Genomic DNA, 11,874 nt, shown 5'->3' on the forward strand with positions numbered 1-11,874 from the left:
CACACACACACACACACACACACACACACACACACACACACACACACACACACACACACACGAACACACGAACACACACAAACACACACACACACACGAACACACACAAACACACACACACACGCACAGCCAGAATCCTGAACTCCTGAAAGAAACCTTCGGTGTCCCACATACAGCAGCCTCTCAGTGTACCGTCTCTGAATGTAAAGTGGAACAGAGCGTCCTCAGGCAGCGTTACCACGACAACGGGCTTCATCATCACCAGCCCGGGGACGTCCAGTCACACCGCCGTCACGCAACGAGGACACAACACCAGCATGGAGGATGAAGCTCGGGACCTGCAGGACTCACTGTGACCTCAGCAGGTGACTCTGCTGGTGCTGGGTCGTTGTTTCTTTGAAGTTTTATATTTGATGATATTTCAGTCAGAATCTTCCTTTTAATTTAGTGTTAACACAACAAATCTGGATCTTATATTTAGAAGATAAAGGGCTCCTTATTATGAGATGAGGTTCTCAACACACAACTCACGTCACACTACCTGTCCCTGTGACGAGCAACCACACCATTAAATTCAGCTGGCGGCCAATGACTATGGGGGCGTGGACTCATGGCTTCATAGTGTGTGACGTAATAGGCAAGACACAACTGACTGACTGACTGCTGCTAAGGCTGGGGGTCAACGAACTAACTGATCTCGGAGTCCTGCCCATTACATCACAGTTAGGGAGGGGCCAGAAAAAGACATATGCCCACACAATATGAGTCAACATGATAAACCAACAAAACGCTGTGTAGTTACTCTTTAATTCTTCACAGACACTGATGTCTGTAATATGACTCAGGATGACCTGGTTGGTTTGCAGTGTTATGTTAATGTTGTAAAATGACGTAAGAACAATCCTGCAGGTCAGTGTGATTATCAGGCTGCTCAGGCTTCCTCAGTCCTTGTTCAGTCACAAACACCAAGTCCAACATCTAGAGTCAGTCCAGGGTTCAACACCAACACATTAACCTTATATGTGGCAGGCAGCACGTAAACATGCACCTGAACTGTTTCTGAAGCAACATAATCCAATGACACAGCGTGGAGCAAGTCCCCGGCCGATCACTCCAGTCTGAGTGTGAAGTCACACTTATCAAATGAACAGGAGTGAACGTCCCTGTATCAGTGTGGTGAGGAGACTGTGTGTGTACCATGACAGTTAGAGTTCCCTGTAGCAGGGTGGATGTGTATATTTAGAGCAGAGTGTAGTTACAGTGTACAGTGATCACAGTCGGCTGTCACATACACTCAACACAAAAAAACACCAAAATGAGATAAATTGTGGCGTCGCTGCAGGGTTTGTTCCTCCACCGGCCACAGGAGTTTACTGCAGTCAGATCAGATTTACTGCTGCAATACACACACACACACACACACACACACACACACACACACACACACAGACTCAATAGAGAGAGCAACAGTGGGCTACAACAAAGAACCACGATCAAAAGCAAGAACCAAGATCTATACAGAGAAGCAAAGACAAAACTGACATCTACAGAGAGAAGAACATCTAATAATAGAACTGACATCTTAAGACAGAACCGACCTCTAAAGAGAGAACCGACTTCTAAAGACAGAACCAACATCTTAAGAGAGAACAAAATCTAAAGACAGAACCAACAGATCTGTTGTTGGTTCCTATGTTTTCTCACCCGACAATGACGATGACGAAATCGAGCAGGTTCCAGCCGTTGCGGATGTAGGAGCTGGGGTGCATCACCAGACCGTAGGCCAGGATCTTCAGGAAGGTCTCCACAGTGAAGATGATGAGGAAGACGTACTCCACTTGTTCCTGAAACACAGAAACATGTTCCATTCAAACCACAGAACGTCATTAAACACTGTATATCTGCAGATGTAGAGGTCATACTGAACCACAGACGAAGAGCAACATGTCTAACTCCACTGCTTGTGAGACTTTAAGGAAAGATAAAGTATCAGCCTGTAGAGTGAGCTACACTATTTGTGTGGATGAGACAAAGTTTCACAGAACAGTGAAATTATAATTTATTTTGTATTTTATTATAAAGTATCAAATTCCAAGTGTTACAGTTGTTTTTGTCCAAGCAGTATTATATAAAAAAAGAAAACAAACAAAAACAAACAAATATATTTTCTTACAAACCTTTAGTACTGAGTGCAAGATACAAGATCTGTATTAGAAACACTTATTTAAACATGTTTTTCATGTTACATATATATAAATGTTCAATGTTTTTTTTTGTAATGAAATGAACCTTTAATTCTCTGAATGAAGGTTTGACTACTGGAGGACATTTATCAGGTTTTACAAAATAAAACAGAGAGAAAGCTACAGTGTGTGTGTGTGTGTGTGTGTGTGTGGGTGGGTGTCTGTGTGTGTGTCTGTGTGTGTGTGTCTGTATGTGTGTGTGTGTGTCTGTATGTGTGTGTGTGTGTGTGACCTGGTAAACGTGGATGTGGAGAATTTGTGAGCATTTCAGAGGATTACCAATCTGTCATCATCTCTGCTACACAAACAGACACACACACACACACACACATGCACGTGCACACACGCGCGCGCGCGCGCACACACACACACACACACACACACACACACACACACACACACACACACACACTTGTCTTTCTACACTTGTGAGGACTGTCACCCCTCTCATCTTAACTATCACATGTACAGGTCTAACCCAAATATATACATGAACAGATCTGCCAACACACGTCCTCACACAGATGTACAAAAGCACACACACACACACACACACACACGTTCTCAGATGTCCAGCTCTCATCTCATTCTCTCTGTTAGCTGCACTTAGAGTCGAACCAACAACCTCCTGACACTTGACCTTACTTTTCTGACCAATCAGGATAGAAGAGAGGAACAGCACTTGTTAGCTGATTGGTCATTTTATTCTGGTATAGCTGAGAGGTTGTTATCAGCCTATATCGCCTCCCTTAAGTAGTACTGTGTGTGTGTGTGTGTGTGTGTGTGTGTGTGTGTGTGTGTGTGTGTGCATGTGTGTGTGTGTGTGTGTTTGTATGCAACAGTGTGACCACAGCTGCTCTGCAGGATTAATGACAACATCCTCCATTTCCTCCTCTTATTTCTAATAAAGAAAAGTTCAGTGGAGTGTGTTTATCTTCCATACATGCTATTGGCTGGCAGGTAGCCAATCAGGTAGCATCTACTATCATTAAAAATCTAAGGCGACAGGTCACAGCTACACCTGCTGGCAGCAGAACAAAGTGTCGTTATCATTATCTCTTTCTGTGTTATGGTGTGAATGATTTATGATTTCATGTTTTGATGTCGTTGTCATGGTTACGTTTTAACCTGTTGCTATTTCTGGTGTGTTGTCTGTAAACAGCAGGTGAGGTCTGAACCGGTCCCTCTGACTCTGACACGTCAGACTACATTAATGAGCTCCTATTCTTGTTCTGTCTGAGAACACCTGAAGAACATTTTATGTATCTTCAGGAGCACCTCAAGGCCTCCTGAGTCAGTTAACATTAACACCGTGAGACTACACCTCTTCTTTAGTCTCTGCTTTAGTTTATGTCCATCAGGGGGAGGGGGGAGGGGCATTTAGAGCAGCAGCTTCTGTGTTTATCTGCAATAGTAGTAGTAACACAGACACACACACACACACACACACACACACACACACACACACACACACACACACACACACAAACACACACACAGCGAGGCCATCACTTCAATGTAAAGTGACTTCATGAACAGTGGGTACAGTCCAACTGTAACTGAAGGTAGAGACACACTGACATAAAGAGAGAGAGAGAGACAGAGAGAGAGATGAACCATTGAAACATCAAAGCAGAAACTCAGCTGATCAGATCTGATCATAGTCCTGTCAATCATTTACTGGATTTGTCCATAATGATACTAATAACTGGTTTATTGATCTGTATTCTCAGTAAAGATGTAAAAACTGTTTTCAGACTATACAGACTGTAACGCAGCTGTAATCAGATCTGAGTGTTTATTAATGTCTTAATAATGTTAGTGTGTCTGCTGTAACAGATACTGAACAATGACAGCATAGTAAAGTGTTTCAGCAAACATTAAAATCTGCTGTTCTTTATTAATAGAAATAATTGTTAGTCACTGCCCTAAAGCTAACTGCTGCTAATGTGTCCTTTTACATTTCTATTGTTACTCCTGTTCAATAAACAAGAAAAAACAAACAAGAGAGATGGAGTTTCTATTTGAACAGACCTAGGCTTGTTAACTGGCTAATTTGTTAGCTGGTTTAGTCCTGGTAAAGGAAAACTTCCTGTTCTCTGACTTCACTCAGATGAAGTAGCAGGGGGAGCTAGCTTGTTAGCCTAGCTTAGCACAAAGAATGGAAGCAGGGGGAAACTGTTAGCCTAGCTCAATCAGAAGAGGAAAAAACTCATGTCTGCAGCATGTGAACCTTTATTTTAACATTTAACGACATTACTGTGCTGTGGTCTAACATTATACACACCTGATGGAGTGACTTTGCAGAAACACACAAAGACACACACACACTAACCTGAGGCTGAAGCTAGCACCACCTGAGTCTGTTCACCTCTAACACACTCGCACCTGTTCTCTGAGCTAAAAGTTCTCCTGTTCTTTATTCACTCATTTACATTAGTATAACTGTGTAGTTGTGTAGTTTTATAGTTGTGTAGTTATGTAGTTGTGTAGTTGTGCTCTCACCAGGTCGTGGTTGGTGGAGTTGGAGTCGTCCTCAGGGAACGGTTTGGAAACTCCCAGAGCGACACAGTTAGCGAAGATGGCTAAAAGGATAAAGATGTCAAACGGTCTGAGAGACACGTTAAGGAAGCTCAGCAGGGCCAAACAACATAAAAACTACTAATCCTGTCGCCTCAACACAGTTTAATTATTATTATTACATATAGAATCTGAGTTTAATTATCAATATGTTAAATTATGTTTTTGTGAAAACCTCAGATTTTTTTTGTTGGGCTCTATAAGTAATTAAACTGATGGATCATTAAATTGCCTGTTAGTAAATTAAAGAGTTAATTAAACTGGTATAAGGCCGACAGCTGATTGGTCAGAGTAAAGGATACTTCCACTCAACAATGGAGAGAGCAGCTCGTCTGATTGGATTGTTGAGTTTCAGACAGTACAATGCTCGAGGAGCTCGCTGGACCTGATTACTGCCCTGCACCTGAGGAGGAAGAACATCATCAACATCATCATCAACAATAACTGTTATAGAACAGTTACTGAAATAAAACAGAGAGGTGAAGAGGAGAAATCTCTTTGTGGAGAAACTGAAAACATCAGAGTCTGAAATGTGGAGGAGCCTGGACTCTTCTTCTTCTGTTGAGGTAAAGACTTAAACCACAGGTTTAATGTGTAATAATGCAGTTCATGAGCTGGTTAGCAGTTCGTACGTAAATGTCCTTCTTCTCCAGCACTGAGCTGAATCAGCTGTCTAACATCTGTCAGATTTCATTTCAGTAAAATCATCTGCTTTGTTTCTTCAGCGTCAGGTGAAAAATCACCTTTAGATTCTGTTTCACTCATTTTGATTTGAAATCACGACCCCAGAGCTGCTTCTGTCCTCCTTTTCTTTTCTGTTGTCTCTGTTGTCTCACCTGTTTCTTAGCGTCTTGTCTCACCTGTTTCTTAGCATGTCGTCTCACCTGTTTCTTAGCGTGTTGTCCTCTCTTTCTCTGTGTTCCGGTCGAACTTGTGGTTGAGTGAAGCGTGTCCGTTCTCGTCATCCTCACACCTCCCTCGTTCTCTCCATCCAGCTCTTCATCCCACTCTGCGTCCCTCTCCTCATCTCCTCCTCCTCCCTCTCCTCCTCCATCTCCCTCTTCTCCCTCCTCCTCTTCCTCCCCCTCCCCTCCTCCCTCCTCCCCATCCACTGTGTTGGTGTAGCCATTACGACCAGCACCTGGACACAGAGACAGAAAAAAATGGTTGTTAAAGTATTAGTAGGTGGTTGTTGGAGTATTACTGGGTGGTTGTTGGAGTATTACTGGGTGGTTGTTGGAGTATTAGTAGGTGGTTGTTGGAGTATTACTGGGTGGTTGTTGGAGTATTACTGGGTGGTTGTTGGAGTATTAGTAGGTGGTTGTTGAAGTATTAGTAGGTGGTTACTTGATAGTTAGTAGTGATTACTAGGGTGTTAGTAGGTTGACAGAGAGACTAGGCTTTGTGATTACGTAGTGTGTGATGGAGGGTGTGGGGACACGGGGGAGACTGACTGACCAGAGGAGAGGAGGAGAGAGGAGGAGAGGAGCAGAGGATAGGAAAGGAGAGGAGGATGCTAGAGAAAAGAGAGGAGGTAAAATAAACTGAGAGAGGAGGAGAGATGTGACAGTTTCCAGAGGAGGTGAAAACAGAAATATTGTAGTGAACAGCTGTGACCTAGATCTCTCTCTCTCTCTCTGTGTGTTTGTGTGTATGTGTGTGTGTGTGTGTGTGTGTGTGTGTGATCTGGGCCGTGATTTATATGTTAGTACCTGAGGACCCTGAACACACACACACACACACACACACACACACACACACACACACACACACACACACACACACACAGAGATAAACCCAGTGATGACAGCACAGTGAGATTATACGATGATCTATGCTCTCTCTCTCTCTCTCAATCTTTGTTTAGTGATTTCCTAGATTTCCTGTGTTTCCCAGAATGCCTTGCTGTTCTGTCCAGCTGTTTTTTTTACATGCAGGCTGAAAGTGAGAGCAGAGAGCATAAAAACTGAGAAATTACATGTAATACTGTTCTGCTTCTCATTCTCACACACACACACACACACACACACACACACACACACACACACACACACACACACACACACAGTGACCTACTCTTGCTGATCTAGCCATCAGGGGCAGCATTAACACAAGGATAAGGGGACCCGGGAATCAAACCACCAACCTTGGGATCAGTGCACGACCTGAAGGTGTAATCAGTCTAAACTCAGCTGCATCACCACAGTGATTAGGAAAATCAAGGTGATTGATCAGTGATTGATAAACCTGAACCAGTTTCTGAAGAATATCAGTCCAAACATGATCAGCGTGGACAATAACTCCTGTTTCTAAAACAGCATCATGCTCCTTTAACGTGTCTCCTCCTCTGAACTCTGAGCTGCTGCATCTCGGCAGGTTTGTCATCTGTCCAATGAGCAGCTGAGGTTTGGACGGTGCAGGTCACATGACTGTGGGTCACGTTGTTTTATTCCTGTGTGGAGGAGCTGCTTCACCCGCAGGACGACAAGAACCACCGACTAATTATCCCTGAATTATCCCGAGTCAACTCACATCATCATGACAACAGTGTGTGTGTGCGTGTGTGTGTGTGTGTGTGTGTGTGTGTGTGTGTGTGTGTGTGTGTGTGTGTGTGTGTGTGATGGTCTAACAGGGCATCCCATCACTCGCACACAACCCGCATCCGCCTTGTTAACTTTCTACTTTTCACTGCCCAGTCTCAGTGTGAGTGTGTGTCTGTGTGTGTGTGTGTCTGTGTGTGTCTGTGTGTGTGTGTGTGTGTGTGTGTGTGTGTGTTTGTGTGTGTGTGTGTGTGTGTGTGTGTGTCATGCTGCCCTCCAGCCTGGTCCAGCTGGAAGGTCATCAGTTCATTTAGTGAATGTTGGGGCAGTTTCTTCTTCTTCACTGCTCAGATCACACACACACACACACACACACACACACACACACACGCACACACACACACACACACACAGAGTGCGAGAGAGAGAGGAAGAGGGGAGCAGCAGCAGTGGTAGTTTCAACAGTATAAAGCTCAATCAATATGTCAAAACAAACTGAAGTGATCAGTCGATTAACTGAATTATTGAAACTATTTTGATGTTCGATTCATCATTTTTAAAATTTTTAAAAAGCAAAAATAGTGAAAAACATCAAATATTTTCTGACTCAGCTTCTGACATGTTAAACAGTCTGAAGTGTCTGTGATCACTGAGTCTACACACACATCTGTCAGACTGTAGACACGTGGTCATGATGCTGAGGTCAAAGGTCATTTTCCATTTAGTTTGGAGTAAAAACGTCACTGTCTCTGAAACACAGGAACAGACACAACCATCTCTGCTCATCGTTCTCCAAACAATTTGATCCAATCAGTTCTCGTTATCTTCCTGTCCAATCGGAAACACTCAGCAGCGTCAGCAGGACCACGAGTTACTAATCTCTGTTAGTGATGTTAGTTCAGTCGCTAATACATCTGTAACAGTAACTGACTCTCCTCAGGTTTGGGAGAAAGCGAGATGTTTGAAGACGTCACTGGACTGTGGGACTTTTGACATTTTTCCACAGTTTTTGACATTAAAAAGACTGGCGACGAGCACGGACTCTGGGGTCAGTGTGGTCTTCATGAGATCTGGTTGGTTTACTGTACCCTGTTCTCATGTATAAAGACTGAACTGGAGACTGGAGCAGTTTAAATAAAGCCGATCAGCTGATCAGATAAACTGTCCCCTCACTCTAAAGTTAAAATAAGCCTTGTTTCACTGCCTCAACAAAAGGGTGGATTAACTCCGCTGCCATGGTAACAGATGATGTCACATGTGTTAATGCTCATTTCCATGACAACGTTATCAGGAGGTCCATGGAGGCCATCTTAGTTCAGTGTGCAGAGAGCAGGAAGTCTGATCCTCCATCAGGATCTGGATTAATGAGTCCCTCTTTAAATGATGGAGGTGACCTCTGTTAACCCCGTCCCATCTGAGGTCAGAGGTCACAGAGTGACAGGAGCTGCACACCTGAAACTAATCTGATCAGCTGACTGCGAGACAAACATCAACGCTCTTATTTTGATAGTTTTGTCCATATTTCCTGTCATTTATAGTTTACGTCATCACAGACACAGAAACATCTCCACAGTCCAAAATCTGGTTCCAGACCTGAAGGTCAAGATCCCCAAGAGAAATCTGACAGGTGTGGAGAGGATGTGAGGAGGACAGAATGATAAACATGGCTGTTGCGTTGTTTCTGCTCTGTGAGTTTTACACTTTGACCTCTGCAGGCCTCTGATGATCCTGAGAGAGAAAACTCTACAGTGAGGCTCCGACCTGCAGTCACAAACAGAAGCTGCTTCACAGCTCTTAACAGAAAGAGCTTGTCAGTAACATTGATCCATTTCACTGTGGAGCTGCTGCAGAGAAGACAACCCAGCAGTTAGACTCTAATGACTCTAATGAGTCTAGCAACTCAAATGTCATACAGATGTTCAGTTTTAGTTGGAAACAAAAACCAACGTTGGACATTGTGACGTTCCGCAGACGTTGGGATTTGCTCAGGAACAGAATGTCAATATTCGACATTAATATGTTGTTGGGATGAGACGTTTGGAAGATGTTAGATTTTGGTTACTGAACAACACAAAACCAACAAAATATCATCGTCAGCTGTCGTCAGTCATTCTGACGTTGGTGTTAGACGTTGTCCTGACATTGAATTTTGGTCATATGACTTCACAACCTACGATCAACCAAACATCATCGTCTGATGACGCGGGTGTCCAGCTACCTGCTGGGAGGGGACTCACAATCTCCACCTGTAGTGAGTCCACATCATTAAACTGTTCCCTCCTGGTTCAGGTTTAAGATCCTGGTCTGGTTTAATACAGAAACAGTTCACAACCTGTTCATTTACATTTAAACTAAACCTCCATCTTGACTGACCTGAACCAAAGAGCTGCTGTTGTCTGAACCTCAGACGGGACTCTGGATGTGAACCTGGTCTCTCTCCCTCCATCGGCCCTGACCTCTGACCTCTAACCTTTACCTTTGCCACTATGATGTAATTGGGAAACAGTTTATTGATATATGAACATAATTTCTAACAGTGGTATTGTGATGTGGGTCGTCCTGAGTGTTACAGGTCATCAGGAGACTCCACTGTCCTGATCCTACAACTTTTTTATCACAGTCACACCCTGGAATGACACATCCAGGCTGCCGTACTCTGACTGTACAGTGGGTCTGGACACTGTGAGTAAGAACTGTGAGGATATCTTTGTTTCATCTGCCTGTTGCTGAACTAACAGCAAGTTTAAATGAATCACTGATGTGACGGAGGCTGATGACACTTCAGACACAGAGGAGCTCTGAGCTGCTGTCAGTCATTGACACACATCAATGCAGTGAAGATCAGGAGTGAATGAATGTTTATCACCTGTTAAAACATCCTCTCATCGTGAGTCTGTTTGAAATCACAGGAAACTGAACATCTTTGAGTTTCTCTGTCGATCAGACTGAAGAACTGTCTGTTTCTACCTGAGGAGAGTTTGTCTGTAATCCAGAGGTTTAAACAGTGAGGGAGAGGTGAGAGGGACAGGTGAGTACAGGTGATGTAATAACAACAGGAAGTCAGTTATTGTAATTAGACCAGAGTCAGTCCTGATCATACATGACATGAAACTGAAATAAAACCCCCAAACCAGAGAAAACAGAGGCTGCAGAACTTCATTCAAAATCCTCTCGTTTATAGGTTTCCTTCAGTATCACATGATCCAGTGACAGTTGTTTGAACCTCTAATGGTACACAGGAACCGGGAGCCATTCATAGAGAATTCCGCTTAAATTATTTTCCAAAATTTAAACATATACGGACTATAAGACGGAGCTCAGGTTGTAGCCCACAGCGTAACTCACTCCATGACAACATTATACTTCCTGTTGATTTAATAATCCTGATATTGAAGCTCAATATTCTACATACTCTGCTAAATGAAAATTAAACGTTGTGCTCTTTAACAACGACTGGATCAAATCTGTTCCCACGGCCTCTACACTCGCAGCTAAAGATGGACATCTGGTTTTATAATTATTAACAAACAAAACACGATAAAGTGAGAGGGAATGTAATCATGAGCTGTATTTCTACATCAGTCAGTTGTTGTAGCTTCCTTCAGCTCCAGTCCCAAAGAGAAAAACCAAACCCACTGCAGCTTTAAAGGACAAGTTCACAGAAAACCTCCCAGACCGTCACAGATGAAGAGAGTCAGTTAGACCTGACAGAAAGCTCAAGCTGTGGAGGTTCTGTCTGACTGTCACCTCTCTGCTTCTGAACAACACGTTGACGGTGCTGGTGAAGGTGTGAATGTTCACTCCATCACTACATAAATCACCATGTGACTCAGTGTCAGGAAAATGGAAAATTCTTAAGAATCTATTTAAAGTCTGGTGAAGTCACATCTTAGCATTTATTATGTGAGTTTATTTGAACGTGAAGCTTCGTTCTTGACGTCAGGAAGAGGAGTTTGATAAAATATGTGATGACAACTGATCCAACTCCATCCATTGATGAAGATAGAGATGTGTTGAAAGCTCTAGAAAAAATCCAGTAAGCGGATGTTGAGTTGATGTTATTCTGCAGCAGGTTTGTTGTGATGGTGAATCTGTGCAGCTGAATTCCTCCTGACACTGTGTTTGTGATCTGATGTGAAGAGTTTTTCACTCAGTTCCAACTACAGATTTTTTATTGATTGATTATTTGGTTTTTGAATGATTTATTAAGCCTTTAAAACATGTTAAATCTCTTGTTCAGTTATTGTGACAGAACAGACACCGACCGCAGGGGCTGATGGGAGCTTAGAGGGCACAGATCACACCACACCAATAGCTATTATCTGTTTTTAGAACAGTTGCTAATTAATTTTCTGTAGAACTGATCACTGTGAACACATGATGCAGCTGATCTGATCAGATCTGATTAATCGATCTGAACTTTTACTATTGAACACACTGAGATCAGCTGATTAAAAACACGAATACACACACCACAGTCACTTCTTACTTTTGCGGCTCTCCTCGTACAT

The 11,874-nt window shown here is 43.1% G+C and overlaps 1 protein-coding gene across 1 annotated transcript in view; it reads right to left on the minus strand.

Moving 5' to 3' along the window:
• Positions 1 to 11,874, minus strand: part of LOC111235435 (voltage-dependent L-type calcium channel subunit alpha-1D-like) — a 57,523-nt gene extending 45,649 nt beyond the window's left edge. The window contains 5 exon segments of the mRNA XM_022763900.1: positions 1,705 to 1,844; positions 4,749 to 4,854; positions 5,126 to 5,226; positions 5,708 to 5,964; positions 11,853 to 11,874. Coding sequence (XP_022619621.1) covers positions 1,705 to 1,844; positions 4,749 to 4,854; positions 5,126 to 5,226; positions 5,708 to 5,964; positions 11,853 to 11,874 — 626 coding nt within the window.

The sequence above is a fragment of the Seriola dumerili genome, unplaced genomic scaffold (genome assembly GCF_002260705.1).
Source record: "Seriola dumerili isolate Sdu_G_001 unplaced genomic scaffold, Sdu_1.0 BDQW01000493.1, whole genome shotgun sequence".
Lineage (NCBI taxonomy): Eukaryota > Metazoa > Chordata > Actinopteri > Carangiformes > Carangidae > Seriola > Seriola dumerili.